Here is a 23,002-nt window from a genome sequence, read left to right on the forward strand (position 1 = left end):
TCCTGTCTGTTAGAATGTAACCAGGTTCATTGTTTGTGACAGTATTTGTTACTCATCATTGTGAAAACACACACACACACACACACACACACACACACTCACACACACACATATATATTAATACTGTATGCTGCATTTAGAATCAAGTCTGTGGGACACAATTTTGGTTAATTTAACATCATTCTATATCCAAGCTTCCAGTGTCCTCCAGATAACTCTGTGCTGCAAGACAATTTTAAGTGACATTTATAGGAATCTTGAACAAGAAAAAGATCACAATCTGTAAAAATGCAGTTTGGGTTCACATTCCTAATTTATTGAGTAACCAAGTCACCCTCTCATTCCTTCCTAGTCCACTCCCTTTGGGGACCTGTAAAGCTCTTCCCTGAGATCTAGATTGAGAATCTATCAGAATGATAAGTGTCATTTCTGTATCAGAAGTTTCCTTTCATCGGTAAAGAGGCCACTTCTGTTGGGTGGGTCCTAGTGCCAGTCACTTCACCATCTAGACATTTAGTTAAATTTCATTATCACTCTTAATTCATTTCCCTAAGGAAGGCCTTAGCTTTTGTTCTACCCATTTTCCTAAAGGAAAAAGTCTGGAAAAGAATGTTATTTCCTAATATTTCCAGTTTTATTTAAAAAAAGTTTTTAATATGCTTCCACATCAGGTTTGGTGCCTTCTGATTCTTTTGCTTTTAAAGAAAGAATTTGTATTTGGGTATGAGGCTTCTGTGTAGTTCATAAGTCATTGGCCTTTCTCATTTCTCACATATTTTCCAACATGTTTTTTCACCTTTCTTACATATAAACTACCTTTCAATCAATCAACAAGAATTCGTTTTTTTTAACACCTGTATTGTACCAGGCACTGTGCTAGACCCTGGGAATACAAGGACAGAAAAAAAAGAAACTAGCCCTTCGCTCAAGGAACTTTATATTCTATATTTGCATTGAAATCACCAAATTTCAAAGTATACACTAATTTAATATAGAGGAAGAAGAGATATGAAAAAGCATCTCCCTTGAATTTTTGTAGAGGAGGGGGACTAATGAATATAAAACACCACATAGAATATTAGATTTTTAATATGTTGATTAGTTTTGCCAAACTCCCACCCCCCCCTTCTTTTAAAATTCTTTATTAGAAGGGATGGTTTTCTGTGAGGAGAATGAGATAGGGATTCCCTGGTAAATGAAAATAATGTAAAAACAAAAGATATCAATTAAATTTATTGGTTATAGAGAATTTTATTGAGTTCCTTTTTTTTTGCCTCTTAATCCTCTGCAACACAATGAAACTAAAATTATTTTCATGGTGGTCTTCTTTTGTCTGATTACTGCCATATGAGATAACTAGTTTTTCTATGAAATGGTCTTTGGACTCATGATAAAAAACAATTCTGCCCACTCCTTTATTTGTCTCTCCAAGGAGAACTGGTGAGCCATATTGCCATTTAGCAGCAACTTCCTTTTGTCTTTTGCTTCCATTTATAGTAAGAATGTTATGTTATATGATAAAATTAATTTCTTCCAGTAACATTTCTGCTTGTTGGTTCTTGGACAAGAATGTCACATTTAGATGTCTAGCAGCTAATTTAAGGTTTATCTGGTCCCAAATTGTGTGTCTTAACATCCTTGGCCCCATTTTCTACCATTCTGCAGATTGTTTATTCAACAAACATTTTTAAGTGTCTGCTGCATACAAGCAAAGTGCTGGGAATAGAAAGAAACAGTTCCTTCTTTTGACAAACTAACATTCTAGTAAGAATGAGCTCACATTCATTCACCTGAGTGCCATTGTCACTGAGAAAGTGGAAGGGAGCTGCAAATGAGTGAGGGCCATTTGGTATTTCTCCTTGTTTTATGGATTGCTCAAGTTACCAAAAAGGTAAAAAAAAAAAAAAAGTACTTTTTTACCCCCAAAGAAAATAAAAGATAATTTTTTTTGCATAATTTGTCACCAAGTGGTCAGCCTAATGATGATGATGGTCTCCATACTTAATTAAGGTGGTCCTTGGAAAGAAGACCCAGTCTGTTGTTGGGACCACAACTGAAATCTTTCCAGTTTTGCAAAACCTGTCAGAGCCTGTAGTCTGCTTGCATAACCTCTAAGAACAGAGGTTCACTTCCATGTTATAATAAGGGATTTATATACTTGGTGGGGCAGGGGGAGGTGTGAAAAGGGGGAGAGAGAGAGAGAGAGAGAGGGAGGGAGGGAGGGAGGGAAGGAGGGAGGGAGGGAGGGAGAGGGAGAGAAATTGAGATTGTCCAGACCTGTGATTTCATCAATGTTAGAACTCTAGGGGATAGATACTCCTTTCACTGGTACAGTTCTTCTGTAACTAAGAGTTTTGAGGAGTTATTTGAAAACACTGAGAAATTATGTAAGTTGCCCATGCCCAAGTAATATGTGTTAGAGACAAAACTTAAATCTAGGTCTTTCTAGGGCAAGCCTGGCCCTCTCCCCATTGTCCCATGGCATTGTCTTTCTATATACATATGTAATAACTTTGTTTATAATCAATAATTAATGTGGCTTTTTTTCCTTTCCTTTCTTTTCCAGACCATCCAGACCTCTCAAGGTACCAAAAAGGTAAAAACAAATATATTTTTACACCCAAAGAAAAGGAAATATGATTTTTTGCATAATTTTGTTCCTAAGGCTACAGCAATAGTCCTGAATATCTGAAGGAATGGCCCTTTATATTCTGGCAAAATTAGCCATTTGCATTAGCTATAATCATCTTAATACTGCTAGAATACTATAGTAGTCTTAATAACCAGCACTTACATAGCATTCAAACATTTCCAAAGGTTTAACACACTGTACCTCATTTCATCTCCCAACCCTGGGAGGTAATTGCTATTATTATCTCCATTTTACAGAGGAGGAAATTGAGGCAAACAGAGGTTAAGTGACTTGCCCAGGGTCACACAGCTAGTAAGCGCTTGAGGCTAGAACGCCAATCTTCCTGATTCCAAATCCAACACTATCCATTGCACCACCTAGTTGCCTTAGTTTCTGTTCTTATTTGTAATAAATAAGGTTTCTGCTTCTAATTGGACCTAGAGGAATATTATTCTGCCAGTTTTTCTGACCTTGGATCAAATTTGTAGCAGCGGTACATTCAAATGATGGTCATTCTGTACTTGTCGTTAATATTTTGAGACAACCTGAGAGCCTCTCAGTTCAATTCAGTAAACATTCCTTTGTATGCTTGGTGTTCCCTAAAAAAAATCTTAAAATAGACATTTTCGCCAGTAGATATAGGGATCTGGAAAGAAGCTGAAAGTTCATCTATTTCAACCTTTGCCTTTGCCACATGAGAAAACTGACCCTTAGAGAGGTGAAGGCACAGGCCACATTGGTAACAAGTGGCCAAGTCATGATTCAGACCCATGCCCTCTTGATTTCAAATTCAGTGCCTTTTCCATTGCCCCAAATTGGATTTTTTCTTTTCTTCAGCATGAAAACAAAAGAAAATAAAAGCTTGGAGTTTCTGACCCAAGTCTAAACCAACCAGAACCACCCCTACCCTGAGCAGGTTTTGTTATAAAACCATTATATTTACCCAGCTATAAGTGGCTTTTGAAATTCTTATTAGCTAATCGACTCCAAATGCTGATAGCAATGAAGCCTGCTGAGTGAAATTATCGTCCCTGAAGCAGTATAACTGGATAAGTCACCATTTTCAACTTCTTACCTTCTTTTGTGGTAAAAATAAGAAAAAAGAAAAGAGTAGGAGATTATACAAGTAAATATGTTACATTATTGAGGAGAATGAATTTGTTTTTCTAGAAACAATACCAATCTCTTAAATAAATAAGAGTTTTACCTTTGGAAAAGATTTATAGGGTTTTTATTTTTGGTTTTCCCAAATGGAGTATTATGTTCAGAGTATTTTGAGAAAAAAGTCCCAATCTGGTCTTCTCACCTCTGGCATACAAACATTTTCCTAGTTTATTGCAGTAGTAACACAAGGAAGAATCTATAGCCCTTTTATCTCCTGAGACATTTCTTAAGATGTGGACAGGACCTTCTTTATTTTGGGTCCAGGAACAGATGATAAAGCACTTTCTGGATGCCTCTTTAGGTTATAACAGCACTCCTTGTTTCGTGCATAGCATTATAGCAAGCATAGATTATTAAACACAGGTGTCTAGGACAGAGAGATCAGAGTATTCTATTGGATGTATGCCGAACCCTAAGGCTTTGCAGATACCCTTTATTTGGAGGCAGTTTCAGTAGGGGCAGCAACTGTGCTTATCATTTCACATAGATTACCAAATGCCCCTCACTTTCTTTTTAAGATTTGAATAACTTGAGCATGAAACATATAGCTGAGCTTGGAGAAGAAGTGGAGAGAGATGAAAGAAAGAAAGAAGAAATAATAGAGAGGAAATGGATAATGCTACTAAAAATTCCAGCCTATTATGTGCCTGTAGGCTGCTAATGATCACTCTGAAAGTAATGGCTCATGATGCATGTTTTACCTTTACAGCTTATTCATTCCTAAAGCATTGTCACATCTGTTTATGTTCTCTTTTCTTTTGTTCCCATTAAGGCACAGAAGGTATTATTTCACCTATATGACACATGGTATAATGGTGATGCATGTATAGGAGATACTTTGTTTGGGATTAGGTTATCAGGCAATATTATGCTCTAACAAATTAAAGTCCTTTATTGTCAATAAACTAAAAAATTTGGTAGGATCTTGTGTTTTCTACATCTTTCAATTAGTCATATGATATTTAAAAAATGGTCTCTTGTTGAAAATCTCTTGAGAAAAGCAGCCTATCCCCTTCTTTCACCCCTATCAATGGTGTCTTTCTTGTGTGTAGATTATTCTCTTTAGAGTTTCCTATAGATAGGAAAGTAAGCATATGGGTTGGTTGTTATTAACGTTCTGCCAGTTACCATTTTTTAGATAATGGTAGAATCCAAGATTTTGCCTATCCCTTTGTTTAAGGATCCCCCAAAGGACAATGAAGAAGAGCATAGTGGACATGAGCAGTCTGCATACTAATTACAAATCAGGGATTACTTCTGAAAAACAGTGTAAATTTTGTCATCAAAGAAATATATAATTGAAAAAGAACTTAAACTTGTGTCATATGAGCAAGGGATGTGCAATGCATAGATTGTGTGCACTATCAATATCCTTGTGATGTCAGAAGAATGCAAGAAGGCTTCTAGCATGTTGAGTGTACCCTCCCCTTCTCCTGTGGCAAACAAAGAGGAAGACATGGAAGAGAGTCACACAGGATAAGATACTATCTGCATCACTGGAGAAAATACCCACATTGAGTAGATCCTAAATCCATTGGAGTTTTAGAGTATTAACAGATGGTTGACATGAGACCCAGAGAGGTTAAATTGTTTGCCCAAGGTCACACAGTTAGTTGTGGCTTTAGGTGGCACAGTGGTTAGAGTGTTAGACTTGGAGGTGGAAGTCTTTACTGACAATGACCTGAAACAATTAATTAATCCAGGGTTGTTCTGAGAATCAAATGAAATAATATATATAAAGTGCTTTGCAAAACTTATACTCCTATATAAAAGCTATCTTTTAAAATTATCAATATTGTTATTATCATTAAGCCTAGACCTAGGTCCATCAATTTTTATCCTAGAGCTCTTAATGATAAACCTTAAAAGGGATTCTGTAGATAGTCAGTGAGAAACACTGAGGCATAAGGAGATGTTATGGCATGTCTATGGGTATTGAATTAGTCTGAAGAAGTGCTAGAAAAATAACTCAGATCCTGATTTCTTGTTTTACGTTTTAACCACTGATGAACACCTCTCCCTTGTCAAAGAAGCCACTTACTAAGTAATAGAATTGAGTCACTTTAAATGGATTTAGATGAAAGCAGTAGTTACTTGACAACGTACCCCAAAAGTCTGTTATGAGTCCAAAGGAAAAGGAAGTTTTTTTTTAATGTTCAGCTATTTCCAACCAACAGTATATATCTTAGACATATGAACATTAGTCAGTCAGTGAGCATTTACTAAGTTCTATGTGCCAGAGCAGTGTGCCAGGCTCTGGTCACTGTTGAGCTTACATTCAAATATATGTAGCAGGAGAAAGTTCTCAACTTCGGAAGAGTGGCCACTTTAGAATTTCAGAAACATGGAGGCAGCTAAAGAATGATGACATATCCCAATTGAAAATTCAGTAGGAACTAGAAATAGTACCTTTCAAGAAAGTACATGATGCTGTTATTATGATATAGGTAGTCTGTTTTAAATAGGCCCCCAAAAGATTCAGCATGGCATTAAATTATTAATTTAATTATTAACTTATTAATTGAGCCAATTGTCTATCTTTAACTGTTCTCATTGATCCATTTCCAGAACAAACAGGGGTAAACATAGGTTAATTTGAGTATACTAACAATAAGATTTTGCATTATATTAATAAGATTTACCTTAGTTGTAAAAACTATCAAAAATGGAATAGAATCATATAGTTTTGTAACCTGAGAGATTATCTAGTCCGAGCTCCATATTTTTCCAAGTGGAGACACTAAAAAACCTCAGAAGGGCAGAATGACTTGTCCAACATCACATAGTGAGTTAATGGCAGTCCTAAGACTGACACCTAGATCTTGTGCCTCATAAGCTAGTCTTCTTTCTACTACACCATACTAACTAGGAAATCAGATAAAGAGGTATTTTATTTTAGCTCGCCAGTTCACTTGCTATGATGATACCATGCTGGATTTATTTCTTAATTTCAGTATTATCTGACTCCTTAAAGAAGTGTCTGAGAAGAATAAATTCATTTTTGGAGCTTTGAGGTGTAGAGTGATTAAATTTGCATATAGTAGGAGCTCTATGAAGATTTGTTCAGTGAACAAACAGTCTATTATATTATTAGTTGCTAGTGCCCTGATGCTTAAATTTGCTCATAGTAGGAACTGTACAAAAGTTTGTTCAGTGAGTGAACAAGCTATCATATAATTAGCTGGTAGTGGCCTGAGGCTTACAGCATAGGTGAATAGTATACGTAGTAGCCAGGCACCAAGGAAATCTGTCATCAGGACATTAGTTTGATTGGAGAGATGGACAGACATAGTCCTTAAATTCAGAATGGGGGGTGGGGGGAGAGGGAGAGGGAGAGGGAGTGGAAGAGGGACAGGGAGAGAGAGAGGGAGGGAGGGAGGGAGGGAGAGAGAGAGAGAGAGAGAGAGAGAGAGAGAGAGAGAGAGAGAGAGAAGGAGGAGGGAGGAGAGGAGGAGGGGAGAGAGGAAGGAATGAAAGAAAGAAGGAAAAGGGGAAGAAGAAAAAAGGAAGGAAATTAGAAAAAGAGAAGGGAGGTATAAAATGATAATGTGGCCAAGGGACTAGTCCTCTTGAGAATTCCATTGATCCTCCTATGGTTTACTTTTCAAAGAACAAAAGTATATTGTTCAGGTTCCTCATTATAACCCTGAAAACCTGGGGAAAGGAACAGTGTTCCCAAGATAGAGCCTAACAGAGGATTTATAGGTTATTTTAATTTCCTTAACTTTTCCAGTTTTCCTACTTTATTAGATTCTTGCCTTGATATTATACTCTTATCCAGACTTCATAAAGTACACAAAATACTTGTAGAGTTACTTTATCTTCAGGATATTGTGTAGACAGTAGTAGGAATAGAAATATATACAGGAATTTTCCAATGTTTAGAGGAAGCAGCAAATTCCCTGCGTATGGCGTAAGAAATGAATGAAGTTGGCTATTAGGGTTGGTGTTCACCATGATAACGTATCTGCTGAGGTTACTGATCCCATTCCTGAATTGTAACAATTTCTTTAAGAAAGGTTAACCTTTGAAACAGCTGCTGGATAAGGAAGTTAGATTATCATTTAACAAGGTTAAAAGAGTTCAGGAGAAGTGTGCTGAAATCAGTAATAGTACAAAGTTTCCATCTGTACTCCGCACACATCTATGGCATAGACCTAGGCTGTCAAATCGAAACCAAATGTTTTCAAAGGGAAGAAAGGCAATTATTCAATGAGGTTCTCTTAAATTGCTATTCTGAGGTGTGTGTGCCTTGCAGAAAACAAAACAAAACAAAACAAAATGATTATTTGGGCTAATTGAGCTATCATAGAACAACTGAGTAGTTTGTAACCCTCAACTAAAAATAAATAGGTGGCTCCTACTTTGGTAAAAATGGTAAAAAATTTATCCGGTCTAAAGAAAACTGATCCGTTGATAAAGTACAATCTATAATTGTGTAAATCTAAGGCAGTTTTCAGTTCATGGGCAAGATTTTCAACATGTCAGATGAGTGCATCTCTTTGTGATGAATGTGTGTGTGTGTGTGTGTGTGTGTGTGTGTGTGTGTGTGTATTCCAGTGAATTATATTGAAAGTAGTTAACCACAAGCTTTATTTATTTCATTTTCTGTTTAAAACAAACAAAAAAATCCTTGGCATCAGTGAAGAGTGAGTCTCAGAATGGGAAAGCCAACTGCAGCTATTTAGACCAATAACCCTTTTGCTTCAAAATAAGTAACTTTGATCTTCGTTTGCATTTGGTGGAGGAGGAAGTCAAATATGGAGAATTTCTCTGTGTGTTGGGTGTGTTGTAGAAATTTGAAAGCTGCTGACCATTTGGTGTTTACATTTGAACAACCACAATCAGCAAATTTTGATTTACGTGCTTTCTTAAAAGCATTTGAGGAATTGTTTTCTGTATTTCATTTACCAGATTAGACAGGGCAGCTTTGAGAGAGAGAGAGAGAGAGAGAGAGAGAGAGAGAGAGAGAGAGAGAGAGAGAGAGAGAGAGAGGGAGAGAGAGAGAGAGAGAGAGAGAGAGAGAGAGAGAGAGAGAGAGAGAGAGAGAGAGAGAGAGAGATCCAGAACTTGCTTTTCTAATGAATTATATTGGAGACAGTAAATTGCAAACTTTATTTCTTTCATTTTCTGTTTAAAATAAAAACAAAAAAAAATCCTTGACATCAGAGAATTAAGGGAAAAGATTTTATGTGAATGAAGAACTGTCAGTGAGTTCAAAAGAATATTTTTCCAATGTTTTTATTTTCAGCATTATAGCATTTAATATGTGCAAGAGGCAGCAGTATAGTTAATGGGAAAGAGGCCTGCTGGACTCAAAGAGCCAAAAGTTTTCAGTTCTAATCCTGGCTCTGCTATTGACTTAAGCTCTGGGTCTGGCAAATCATTTAACTTCTCAGTAGCTTCCTCTTTAAAATTAGGAAAGGGCAATGATCAATAAAATGTTCCTAACCCTATCAATCTAGAGCCCATGGATAGATTTAGCTTTGTTATGCAAAGTCAGATCATGGTTTTACTACTGGAAGGGGCTTCAGAAACCATCTGGTCTACCTCCCTCCTTTTACAGAAGAGGAAACACAAGCCTTGGAAAGTTAAGGGACTTACCCAGGGTCACACAGGTCACAAGTAACACAACTAACATTCTAGCCGACATTCCCATGCTCTAGCCTTGCTTTGCTACCCTAATGCTTATATTTCATTTTATGAGAGAAAAAAGTTACATCTCCTAACCTATGTCTAGGATAATTGCCATAAAACAATAGCTTTGAAAAATGCCTTTCATATAAGTTTTGATTTATACTTTAAAATAGAAATACATTATATTTTAATTTCTTCATCTGAAAATGAAGCTTTGAGTATCCTTATAAATTTAAAAGATATAAATATGTAAAAAAGTTATCTCTTCTTAGGCACATAGAATTGCTTTTTCAGAACTGTATTCATAGCTGCCAGCATAGTTTTGAAGAAGTAACTCATAATTATAATCACTAAATTTGTGAGCCAGCAGCCTATTTTCAAATGAGCCAGAAGTAGTCTTAAATTATAAAGTCACTAAATAGTGTTAAATTATGAATTACATTTTATGAGCATTGAAGAGTAATGTTATAAGACCAAAGTTTTCCTAATCAAGATTCAAGGAAGCTTCATCTGGCAGAAATGGGAGGGGTTCTTAAAATCCCCTCTGTTAATTTAATTTTCTTTTTTTCCCCTTTATTGAGTTAGATCTTCTCAGAGTTTCTCAGTCCTGGTGATAGTGGGGAAAAGTCATGGGATCAATGGTTTATAGTTGGAAGGGACTTTAGAGGCTTTTTAGTCCAGCACTCTCATTTGCAAAGGAAGAAACTGGGAGATTTGCCCAAGATTGCACAGATAAGTAATAAGCAGCAGGGTCAGAATTCAAACCCAAATCCAGTGCTTTTTCCACCAAGCCATGCCACCCGCTATGTTAATTTCTGACCATTAATATTGTTCCCTCTTGAGGCAGACAGGTGGCATAGTAGATAGAGTGCTGGGCTTAGAATCAAGAAGACCAGAGTTCAGATCGTATTTTTATTAGCTTTGTGGTCCTGGAGTGTCATTTTTAACCTCCTCTAAAATGGGGATAACGATGACACCTGTATTACAGCATTATCATGAGAGAATTAAATGAGTCAACATCTGTAAAGGCCCTTTGTACACTTGAAAGTACTGTATAAATGCTATCCACTATCATCTTATATTAAAGATTTACAACCTATATGTCATTACAAACAATTATTTTAAGGATGTCTTTAGGCAGATGACCTTCAAGAAGGCTGTATCATGGGGCATCTAGGTGGTGCAGCAGATAATGCGCTGGCCCTGGAGTCAAGAGGACCTGAGTTTAAATATGGCCTCAGACACTTGACTCTTACTAGCTCTGTAACCCTGGGCAAGTCATAACCCCAGTTGCCTTACCGCCCCCCCCCTCCCAAAAAGGCTGTATTCACAGTGTAGCCCACCATCTTTACAAGTAATAAAAATAAGATAGGCATTCTCCAGGTTTTGAAAGATGCTCTTTCTTGCAATTCAATAGAATACCAAGCACTTTGAGGACAGGCATTGGTCATTTTTATCTTTATATCCTGAGGGTTAACATAGTGCTTTGTACATAGTAGGCACTTTATTAAGATGTGTGGAATGAATGCATCTCTACCACAAGAGGAAAACAGTTTTCTATGCAGATCTAAGAACAGGGAAAGATTCTAGTTATGGACAAGCCCAGCAAAAAGCACAGACAGACAAAAGAATTGAGTGGGAGTGGGTCTACCTTTGTTGTCACCATGACTATATCTTATCTCTCCAATAAGATTGGAAGCTCCTTGAGAACAATACCTGCCTTATATATCCTTTGTATGTTAGCTGCTTAATAAATAAATACATAAATAAAACAGTTTGATTTTACTTGAAAAAATTCAGTCCTAAAGTATGACAGGGTAGCTATGAGCTATTGGTTGTCATCAGACAAGATTTGCTTGAAATGGAAAAGGGGAAAAAAAGGAAATAGGAAAGACAAATAAACGCATATGAAAAAGCAACAAAAAGGTAAATGATTTTGACAATTGATTAATAAAATACTATATATGGATAGAAATTTAAATTCAATAAATGTTAAAGGCCTCATTATTCATAAAATACTATAGAAGTTTAAAATCTACATAAGCAATCTGCCCTCAAGAACTTTACAATCTAATATTTAGGTGGTATAGTGGATAGAGCACTGGGCTTGGAATCAGGAAGACTCATCTTCCTCAGTTCAGATCCAGCCTCAGACACTAGCTGTGTGATCCTGGGCAAGTCACTTGACTCTATTTGCCTCAGTTCCTCATCTCTAAGGATGAGGAGGAAATAGCAAACTACTCTGGTATCCTTGCCAAGGAAACCCAAAAATGGCTTGACAGAGAGTTGGACATGACTGAAAAATGAAACAACAATTGATTTGCAAAAGCACATTTACTGCCATTTAACTAATTGTTAATATTATCAGACTACCAGTATTTCTAGGTCTCAAATGTATACGTAAAAGCGCATTACTTTCTTATGAAGTGAAACCTTTTGACCTCTGGCTTCTAAAATCCCCTTTCTTCTATTTTCTTGTAGTTATGCAGCCTTGATAGCTGACTGGCCTGTGGTGGTCCTGGGCCTGTGCACTGTGCTCATTGTGGTCTGTGCCCTGGTCGGAATATTGGTGCCCGATCTTCCTGACTTCTCTGACCCCTTGCTGGTAAGGAAAAAAATGCCAGTGCAGAATGATTGTGTGTAGTTCCCTTTCTTTGTCTATCATCATGTTGAACGATGGGGACTTGACACATATTTAATATGCTTTCATCTAATCTCATCTCTAAAAAAACGCTGGGAAATGTGTTTCTTTTATTTATGAGTCTTAAGAGTCCAAGGAACTTTCATCACCATCAGAATTCAAGAGTTCCTGCTTCTTGGTGTCATGTTCCAGCAAAAAGGCCACATTTATGTCATGTGTGCAATAAATAGAGGTTTTTAGTGTTTTTTTCCCCTGCATTATATAAGAAGTCTCATAGAGAATCAGAATGCTATCATAAAGTTTTTATAAACCCATTAAGGCATGGTGATTTTCTTTTCTTCTGAGAAAGCTATATCAATTTTAGTATATATAGCAGATGACAATCAGTTTTTAAGTTAAAAGTTTCCTTATTTAGAAGAAGGAGAGGAATGTATACTTTTAAACCAATAGGGAGTGATATGGAATACTATAATATTTAATGACAAAAATTAATTATATTTCATTGTTATTCAGTTTATGCCAGGAATTAATTTACTAAAGGATTTGTGAAGATTTAGAAAAATAAGCTCCTAATGAGTGAGTATGTTTCTCTTGAGGCATGCAGAAGACTCCCAGCAATCCTCAGATACCTGTCACAAAAATGTAGTTGATCATTTTTCCATCAGGTCATTTTATCCTGTAAGGCATTTCACCTTCCCCGGTCAGTGTGAAGAACAACTATTCCTTCTAATGAAAACTCTGTATCACTCTGACGTGAAATTTCCCAAGATGTTATTAAAGCTATACTTAACCTGAAATGAAACACACTAATGAAGATTTATAATGTTTTGCCTTAAGGGTTTTGAGCCAAGAGGGACTGCCATAGGCCAGAGGCTGGTCACATGGAATAACATGGTGAAAAATACAGGATACAAAGCAACACTAGCAAATTATCCTTTTAAATATGCAGAGGAGCAAGTCAAAAGGTAATAGTTTCATGTTTCCGGTGACTTTCAGGCTACTAAAGGTAGCATTCCTTAAGGCCTTACCCGTGGTGTGGTTTAATAAAAAGATGTCAGTAAGATTGGTTCTCTGGCTTTCTAGCCCTATGACCTTGGGCAAGTCACTTAGCCTTTGGAGCCTCAGTTATCCGATATGAAGAATGAGAACCATAATACTTATACTGCCTACTTCACAAGATTATTATGAGCAAAGCCTCTGAAAATGGTGAATTTTAGTTGTTATTTAAAATGCATTGTGAAGGTAAATTGCCATATAAATATAACTAATAGTGATCATAAAACAAGGTTACTTTTGAAGTGTAGAGGCATATTACTATGTTTTGCTACAGAGTTTTATAAGCCTGGTATAATTTAATATTTTCTCTTAGGATTTACTTTTTTTTTTTAAAGAAATGAGGCATTAAGATACAGGTTGCTTTTTTAAGTAGCCCTTCTGATGTTTAGTTTCATGAGCCAGAAGAGGCCTTGACTTTTGAAGACCAATAATACTCTTCTTGTTCCTCTCTGTAGATTTATCAAAGCAAATTTTAAATAGATGTGGTTTATTTAAAGATAAAAGTTTTTGCTTCTATTTCAGCCATCGTGATGACAGATGGTCAGACAATCATTACGAAAGAGAAAAGAGACAAGCTGAATGGAATTTCCACAAAGACAGCTTTTTCTGTGATATTCCAAGTGAGTCTCATAGTGCATGAACAGCAAGCCCCTTGGCAGGTTCCTAGTTTTTAATTATGCCTGTGCTCGTCAATCTTAGACTGATGTGAGTGAGGGGTGAAACTGTCAAGGACTGCCTCCCCATTCCTGTCATGCTCGGGGTGACTTTTAACTTAATTAACACTTCATATTTCAGTATTTGAATAAGTCAGACTCTAGTTGATTAAAAATCTCCCCAGTCATAGTACCTGGAACATGGTAAGCCTTTAATAAGTGCTCGTTAATTGATTAATTGATCTCTCTAGGTAGACATGCATCTAATACAATTCTCTACCTTGGTGCCAGATATTTTTCAGTATTAAAAAAAAGAAACTGTTAATGTCTACTTAAAAGACTTTTCTCACAGATTTGGTAACTTAATATATTGTTTTGAATTCCAAAATAATCCACTAAATTTCCAGGAATACAGATTTTTTTCAAATTTTGTAATTATCTGTAAGAATATATTAAAGATATATTGAATATATTTTATATAGTGAACATATTATACATAATTAAATAATCCAATATAAGTTTTTACTTCCATTGTACCTTCTCCAGTAGGTGTGAAGAGCAACTACTGTACTCTCCCTTCTGATCACTCTGACATTAGGTTTCGCAAGTATCCATTGAGTGGAAAAAGAGAAAAGGAAGAAGGAAAGAGGAAGAGGAGGAGGAGGAGGAGGATGGGGGGGTGGGGAGAGACAGAGATAGATATGTGTGTTTATATTCTTTAAGTATACATGATTTCATCCCCATGAGTACTGCCCTAATCTATATCACAACCCATCAGATATCTTAGGAGATAGTCTTTATAAGTTGTTATCACTGAAAAAGTTCATTACCTGAGAGTCAGCCCTCTGCTAATGAGTCTCTCTGAACTTAACCATGGTGCTCTTTAAAGAATTGGACTCTGAATCAGCCTTTGTATATTGATAGATCCTCCCAGAGTTTGTAGTCTTTGATAATCCTCAGAGTAGGACCCTTTAATATAGCACTACAACAAATATGCACATATTTAATTGCTTAACTGGGATGATTGCAAATGGAATGTTTTGTTTCATTGAATTTTTTATAAATTGATATTTGACAATAAAACTTTTTATTCCTATATTTCTTTGAAATATCTCTAAAATATACTTTTTTCTCCTTTAGTAACATTAATATACAAAATCTCATTGCATCTTATATGTCTTTCTCATAGTTATCATTCTAAACTTTAGTCTTCATTGTATGGTTAAATATGTGTGTGTTTGAAGAGGTTAAAAAATTGCTTTGCATATAAAAGTATAAAGAAGACAACTAATAAACTTATCTCTTCCTTATGAGGATATTATTTGGTCATATACCCCATTTATATCTATATATAAATTATACATATATATGTATGTATAATATTTTAGACATATGAAACAATTTGAACTGGAAAACTAGAGGGTAGTTATGTATAATGATTACACATTTATTATATTCCAATAAAGACATTTAAGGGAAGCGAAATATAAATATAGTATGTGTAACTGAGCAATATCCTTATAATAGAGAATTTTGTATACATATGTACATATATTTCTATATAGATATAAATATAGCATATAGCGAAATATCTACAATCCTATGTATACCTATATCTCTATGTGTACTCATAGACACATATGTATATATCTATATATATATGTGTGTGTGTGTGTGAATATGGATATGTATATGTATGTATATATGCACGTATATAATGATTAGTACTCTCTCCAAGATGTACCTTGGAAGTTTATGTTCCTGATATTATATTGAGTTGGGGGGGGGCTTTTTTTTTCATTTCTTTCTCACAAAAGCTGAGTATCGAAAAAATTCACATTAATTAAAGGTCCCAGTTAGTTGTGTTTGTGCTAAAGGACAAATAATATCCTCATAGGGATGAGACAAGTTCATTAGTTGTTGTCTTCTTTATACTTCTTTTGCTTTAGTCAAAGCAAATTTTTTAAACTTCTTAATTAACAAATTCTACTTGGATTATGGTTATTACTGGTCATAAATAAATTAAAATATGTCTGAATTTGAATAGGTTTTATTCTCCTACCCTAAAGCTAAACTCAATATTTTATATGTTAATAATACTTCTGATTCAGATATGATTGCTAGCTTTTAGGTCCCTACTCTGACCCGTTTTTCGTTGTTGTTAACAAACATGCTATACAACAGTCCCTGTTGTAGGGTCTAGAGATACAAAGATCATGGCGCTACAGTTATAAAAATGAGTAGTTTGTGAGTTTGCTAATTGTTTTTTGTTTTCCAGCATATGTGGGTTGTCTTTATTTGATATAAAGTTAATGCTAATTATTTTATTTGGCTCTCATAAAAACCAATGCTATATAAATGAATGATAAGTCAATAAGATTTTGCATTTCATTTTCTCAAAAATAAACTTTTCTATGTACTTAAACTGGCCATTTCTCAATTGATTTTCAATCAGTTACCATCTTCCATTTAGAATCTTGGGTGGGAATGTCCTTGTAATTTTTTCTTGATGTTCCCAAGTGTAACATCCTTTGATTTAATGCTCCATTACCATGTGATGCCATGAAATTAGAAAGAGAGCTTTCAGTTAATTTCCATCTAAAAGTTCTTACAGTTTTGCTACCTAATTGCAAAGAGATTAGAAATAGACTCTTTTTTTCCCCCAAATTAATTGGAGAGTTCTTTGAACAACCTACACATGCATTGAAAAAGTGATTGGAATGAAATTGGATTTTTTTTTTCAATCTACAATTTTTGATGCAGTTGAAATTCTCTTACAGCTTTAAAATCTTCCTTTCCTTAAATATCTTTGCTGGGATAGATGGAAAGAAAACTGCAGTCATTGTAAATAACTGATCTCTAGTTTTCCAGTTTAAATTGTTTCCCATATGTACACTTTACCAAAAAAAGATGAGTAATTCATAAACTTTTTTCTTTTCCTATCACCAGGTGACCGATATTCCAGAGTAGTATTTACCTCCACTGGAGGAGAGACTTTGTGGAACTTACATGCAATTAAATCAATGTGCAGTGTGGATAATTTGAGGGTAGGTAAAATAAAATCTCTTTAACACAGATTAGGTTATATTTTTGAAACTCTTTATACCCTGACCCTGATGTCTAATAAGAAGATGAAAGTACTTAAAGGGATTACCTACTGTGGTGTAAACACTAGCAGGCCAGCACTGGCTCACTAACAGCTTTGCATTCTTTCAGATCCAGGATCAAAGTGTCTCTGTATTCATCCACCTTCAAAAACATATCATCTCTTCTTTTAAGCAACAACAACAGAAATAACAAAAAAAAAACCCTCTCTTTTTTTCCAACTTATATTCTTTTGATGGATCAATTTTATTATTTCACAGCATACTTCCTTCCAGGATAATAGTCTATGGTTAAGATTTTTTTTTCCTTTTGTTGCTTTTTCTTTCATTTTTCTCTGGAGAAAGGAATTGGCTTTCTTCATTGTTCTCAGTATTTTTCCCCAGGGCAGTTTGTCAGCATCTTAATTATGCTGTTAAGTGCCTGACTCTCTTGTAATCAATAGGTCTTTTAGGCCTGTGACCTCAAAGGGAAATTTCGGGAGTAGGTTGGGAAAAGGGGGACATCAAAGGACATAAATACTGTATCGATGTAAATGGCCAAAGTCATCCAATCCAGTTTGCATTGAACTCAGTTTGTTGTTCCTTTAGAAAACGGAACAGTGCAAGAATACAGACACTTCCTTCCTGACTTGATCCTCCATAGAGCCAAAATGACAGCTACAACTGAAAACAGAAAGCCAGCCTCAGGACTGGAATAGCTGCCAGTCTCATGTATTCAAAAGTAATTTTTCCTAGTGAAAACTGCTGTCCTGTCATATGTCATTTAAGGACAACACATACAATATCCATATTTAAAATGAACTCATTATATTCTTATCATAACTCCTAGATAAGACATCAAGGAAATTGGTGCCCTATAATAGGACTTATTTGGTAGAATTTAAATTCTGGAAGGGACCTAATCAATCTATTAATTTACAGAAAAGATTGAGGTGTAGTTAAATGATCTGCCTAAAGTCATGCAACCATTTAGTAATAGGACTTTTGACTCCTTAGTCCAGAGCCATTGGAGGCAGCTAAGTGGCTTAGTGAATAGAGTGCTGGGCCTGGATTTGGCCTCAGATACTTACTAGCAGAGTGACCCTGGACAAATCACTTACCCCATTTGCCTCCATTTCCTCATCTGTAAAATGAGCTGGAGAAGGAAATGGCAAACCACCCCAGTATCTTTGCCAAGAAAACCCCAAATGGGGTCACGAAGAGTTGGACTGAACAACAATCAGAACTATTTCTGATCCACTGTGCTTTCTATTGAGAGTATTCATGATTTCCTGTGAAGAGCATCTGTTATCTACTCAGCTCTGAGCAGAATAATACCACAGACCATCTTAATAACCGTAGGCAATGATGAGTATTTGGACACTCTCTTTGTTCCTTTTCTATAGCCATTCACTCATTCTTACTGAGAATGTTAGAACATGTTACATTCAGTATCATATGCACATGAGCTGTGTGATGAATTGCTGGAAAGGTTCCCACAAACTCATTGTAAAACCCAGCTTCATTCTTTTACTGTCCTACCTCATATGAACCTGGTTCATTTGGACACTGGATTCTTCTCTAGTCTCATTGTCATCTGTCAAATATAGACCATCATTGTGATAGCCTATCTGTCTGGACTAGTGAAATCACTTTCTTCCTACCTTCATTTCCTTCTTCCAATATATCCTGTATGTTACTTCTAGAATAAGTTTATAATTGCAATATTCTGCATTACTCTTCTGCTCAAAATTCCTCAGTGGATCTCTGTTACCTACTGACTAAAGTTTAGATTCTCTATTTGGTATTCAATGTGTTCCCCATTCTACTACCACCTTGCTTTTACAGCTTCATTTTGAATTACCCTCTTCTACTCACTAAAAATTTAGCTGAACTGGATCATTCTCTAACCTCTAAACAAACACTACCTTCTTCTGCCTTCATGCCTTTCAATTCTCTATGCCTGAAATGCCCTCCTTTTCCCTCCCAACCTATTGAAGTCCTACCCATCCTTTAAAGTTCAACTCATGTAGTATCTTCTCCACAAAGCTTTTCCCGACCCTGGAGCTAGTAAGGACCTCACCTCAGACTTCAGATAGAACTTTGTTAAGTAACTTATCAAGTAATGTTGTGTGTAAGTTTTCTGTGTTGGTGTTTTAGGCTTCTACTAGACAGTAAGGTCTCTGAGGACAAGGACTGTGTATGGCTTATGGGCACTGAGCATGATATAACACAGTGAATAAATGTTTGTTGTTGTGTTTGTATTAAAAAATGATATATCATTTTGTCAGCTAAACAAGTTTAAATACTAACTTTGCCAATTTCCAAATGTCTCTCTTTTCTAATGTCCTGTTGTACTGTTGTTTACATTCTGATCTCAGATTCTCTGTTCAATGCCAGAATAGTAGGCCCTTTTCATAAAGGACACGCACGACAAAAAAGCTGTCTAAAGAACACAGTATGGTTAGTACACTCAGATTTCAGATGATGATGGTAATGATAATACCTTATAGTCCCCTAGTGCCAGGCCCCAAGGAGTTCAGCTCTTTATAGGATTTTTGCTTGTTTATCTAAGTGTGGTATGAGAAGACATTTGAATCCCCGTGAGTATTTGGCAGGACTTTTTCTTTCTCCCTCTTCGAATCCTAGTTATTGTACTTATGCACTTGATTATTATCGAGTATCAAGTTGGATGTGATGCGTGTAAAATTATAGAGAGTGGAATAGTTTAATTGCTAGTTGTTTGACTCTGGGGAATGTCTGGTAATCAATGTAATGTCTTGATGGGAACAGATGTTTTATTTGTTGCCTGTCTGCATTTGTGGCACATTTAGTCCAGCTCTAGCAGATTCCATTTAAATTACATGCTAGTTGTATTTGTAATATAGACAGACATTGATTTCTACAATGAATAGCTTCTCTGTTCCACATTCCGTCTTAATGAGAATGCCCATTTTCTTAGACACTTTGAAAATGAGTTTCATCTGATGGCTTCCACCGCTTCTTTGACGCCCCAAAGAGGACATTGGTTGGGTGCATTTTAGTTACCGTGGTTTTTTGCCTGACCTTTGTTTTATAGGAGGGCATCAGCCCACCCTACTTATTTTGTGGGCATTTTAGAGACGGCAGTTCTAGGCAGTGACGTGATTGGGAGAATTGAGACCTTCTGTTCCAGACCCAGCTATTAGCTTGTTTACGAATCAAGGATGAGGGAGAGGTGTCTGGCTTGAAGAACCACAAACACATGATTTCCTAACCATGACTAGGGGAAGATTGGAGGTGGGTAAAGAAAAGTAGTCCTGATTTTGTCTTCTCTCCCTAGATTTCTCTTTAATTGTTCAGGGAAATACAGGACCAGAACAATTTATATGGTCCCAGTCCCTTCCTAGGGTTCCAGTCAGAGCACCATGTTGAACATGGATGACCTTCTGTCAGAGATGCTGTAGAAAAAATTCTTGAAAGAATGGGAATTAGGCCCAGAAATCACTTATAGCCCTAAAGCCTTTGTGACTTTAGTATGCATGTGTTGAGGGGAAAATTATCAGGTTCTAGCCCAAGTATCAAACTTGTATGTATTTTCTTTTATGGACAGGTTTTAGAAGTGTCATTCTTGTTAACCTTAGCAAAAACTGCCTAGAGAAGAAGTTGTACCTTTGGTTAGTATTTTGTTCTGAAGCAAAACCTATGATCAGTAGTTTATCTTTCTTCCCTTTCTTCTTTTATTTTATCATTAATTAATTAATTAATTTTTATTTTTCAACGTTCATTGCCATAAGATTTTGAGTTCTAAATTTTCTCCCCCTCCACAAGATGGCATGTAATGTGATATAGGGTCTACATATACATTCATATTAAACATGTTTTCCCATTAGTCATGTTGGAGAGAAGAATTAGAACCAATGTGAAGAACCTTGAGAAAGAAGAAACAAACAAAAAAGAGAGAGCAAATAGTGTGCTTCGATCTGCATTCAGACTCTATAGTCCTTTTTTCTGGATATGGATCTCTTCCCTTTATTCTCAATCACTCTTTTTAAATGTTTCCTAACTCTCTCCTGGCATATACCAGAAGGCTGCCACATCTAAAAGTCAAGATAACCATATGAAGTTCTGTTTCATTCTTTTCATATCCGCTTTTCCTCACCCCCCAATTTGAAGTCAGCTCCACCCCTGGTACTATCTAACTAGGGAAGCTCTCTTGAGCATGTTATAACCACATAAACCGAATGGCTTCCTTAAAATACTCTATTTTTGAATGACTAGAATTAAAGAAGCTTTGGTATTCTTGACATGAATTACAAGAAGCCATTCTTACTAACCACATTTTTATTTTTATAAGCTTCAAAGATTTTAAAATTATTCCTATGAATGTCTTCCCAAATATATAGCCCTGCCCTATGAAGATGGATCTGTTTGCCAAGCACATTGTATGTCTCCCCGAGCCCAAGTAGATGTGCAGTTTTCTTTCACTTGTCTCCTGTAACAAAGAGTCAACAGAGATGGCTTTGCCAATGAATAGGCCAGATGACTATTTTTTTTTTTTTGCAGGCGGGAAGGCAGGGAAATCAGGATTAAGTGACTTGCCCAAGGTCACACAGCTAGTAAGTGTGTCAAGTGTCTGAGGCTGGATTTGAACTCAGGTCCTCCTGACTCCAGGGCTGGTGCTCTACTCACTGCACCACCTAGTTGCCCCCAGATGACTATTTTTTAATTCCCTATGTGAAGAGCTGTGACATCTAGTTTAGGTTGTCCAGAAATCCTTGTATTTTCTATACTCATGGAAACCCTATCCTTCAGGCATTTCCAAAGGATATTTTACCAAAGAACACACACCAGCCACGCCTACCTCTAAATTTGAGGACTGGAGCCAGGGTGGATTACTAGCATTCACTTGAGATAGCCACAATCAGATTAGTATTTGGTCTATGTTTATTACATCGGGTTTTTCCAATCTTTTGTCAGATGCACAAAGAAAACACTCTTCTTTGGAAAGGTTATTCAAGGTTGGAATCCTGTTCTTATTATCCAAGATTTTGCTGGCAACCTTACTACTTTTATCTCTAGTAGTGGTTATTCTTAGCAACTAATTGTACATTCCTTGTAACTCATAGTAGGTTGCAAAAATGGGATAAAACTTGATCTTTTCTCAACTTAAAACTGATTATGAGGCACTGATCCCCCTATACCTTCCCAGTTCTCTGGAATGACCCTAGGGGACTTGCATATCATTTCCTTGTAGGCTGAATTTGGATGTTTGCCATGAAAAATAGGCATGTCCTTTTTCAAGGCTTCCTTTTCTTTATGGAGTAGCTCAGTTTTTCCTGAGTTGGCATGTATGGATGTTTTTATCTGGAAACAATCAAACATGAATTATCCTGTTTTTGAGGAATTCCAGACCATTATACTTCAGAATTTCTAAGGATCCATGATCTCATCTATGTGGGTACCCCTTCCAATGGTGCAGATTACCACTCATCTATATTTTCTCATCTTGTAACATGGACTTTTAGCCACATCTTCCTATAAATGCTCAATAAAGGAGACACAGTAGAGACTTTTCTCTAGCCCACTTCCATTGTCTATTGTACATTTCTTGGATTGTATCTTTGGTGCTACTTCTTACACACAAGTCATGTTTGGTAATATTCTTCAGCCTGTTTATGCCCTTAATATATGTCTTTCCATTGCCCTTTGGGTCATCTACAATTTTCATCCTTTGGAGATTGCAATGTTCTATGATTGACAGCTGTATGACAACACTGGGATAAATATTCATGTTTAAAGGACTACGTTTTTGTTTCAGCAAGCAGCCTAGAGTCATTGAAAACCCTGTACGATTTTCCAGATACATAGGCTTTTAAAATTGTTTCTTTTTAAAAGTTTTTATTGACATTTCCTTTTTTATTTATCCCAGGTATTTCCTCCCTGCCCTTTCCAGAAAGCTGTCCCATATGACAAATAACATTTTTTAGAGAGGAAAAAAGAATCAGCATGAGTCATACATATATTGAAAAAGTCTGAAAACATATGCAGTGTCTAACACCTGTGGACCTCCCACCTCCATGAAGGAGTCAGTTGAGGGCATCTTCTCATATCTCTTGAGTCCTGCTTAACCTTTCTAATTTTATTACATTTGCTT

At 36.1% G+C, this 23,002-nt stretch overlaps 1 protein-coding gene across 1 annotated transcript in view; it reads left to right on the top strand.

The window, feature by feature from the left end:
* The window catches only part of DISP1 (dispatched RND transporter family member 1), a 73,375-nt gene that overhangs the window by 45,203 nt on the left and 5,170 nt on the right, over positions 1-23,002 (top strand). The window contains exons 3-7 of the mRNA XM_036757515.1: positions 2,567-2,596; positions 11,915-12,038; positions 12,912-13,039; positions 13,653-13,750; positions 16,733-16,830. Of these exons, the coding sequence (XP_036613410.1) occupies positions 2,567-2,596; positions 11,915-12,038; positions 12,912-13,039; positions 13,653-13,750; positions 16,733-16,830 (478 nt within the window). The remainder of the gene's footprint in view (positions 1-2,566; positions 2,597-11,914; positions 12,039-12,911; positions 13,040-13,652; positions 13,751-16,732; positions 16,831-23,002) is intronic.

This window comes from Trichosurus vulpecula, chromosome 4 (genome assembly GCF_011100635.1).
Source record: "Trichosurus vulpecula isolate mTriVul1 chromosome 4, mTriVul1.pri, whole genome shotgun sequence".
Lineage (NCBI taxonomy): Eukaryota > Metazoa > Chordata > Mammalia > Diprotodontia > Phalangeridae > Trichosurus > Trichosurus vulpecula.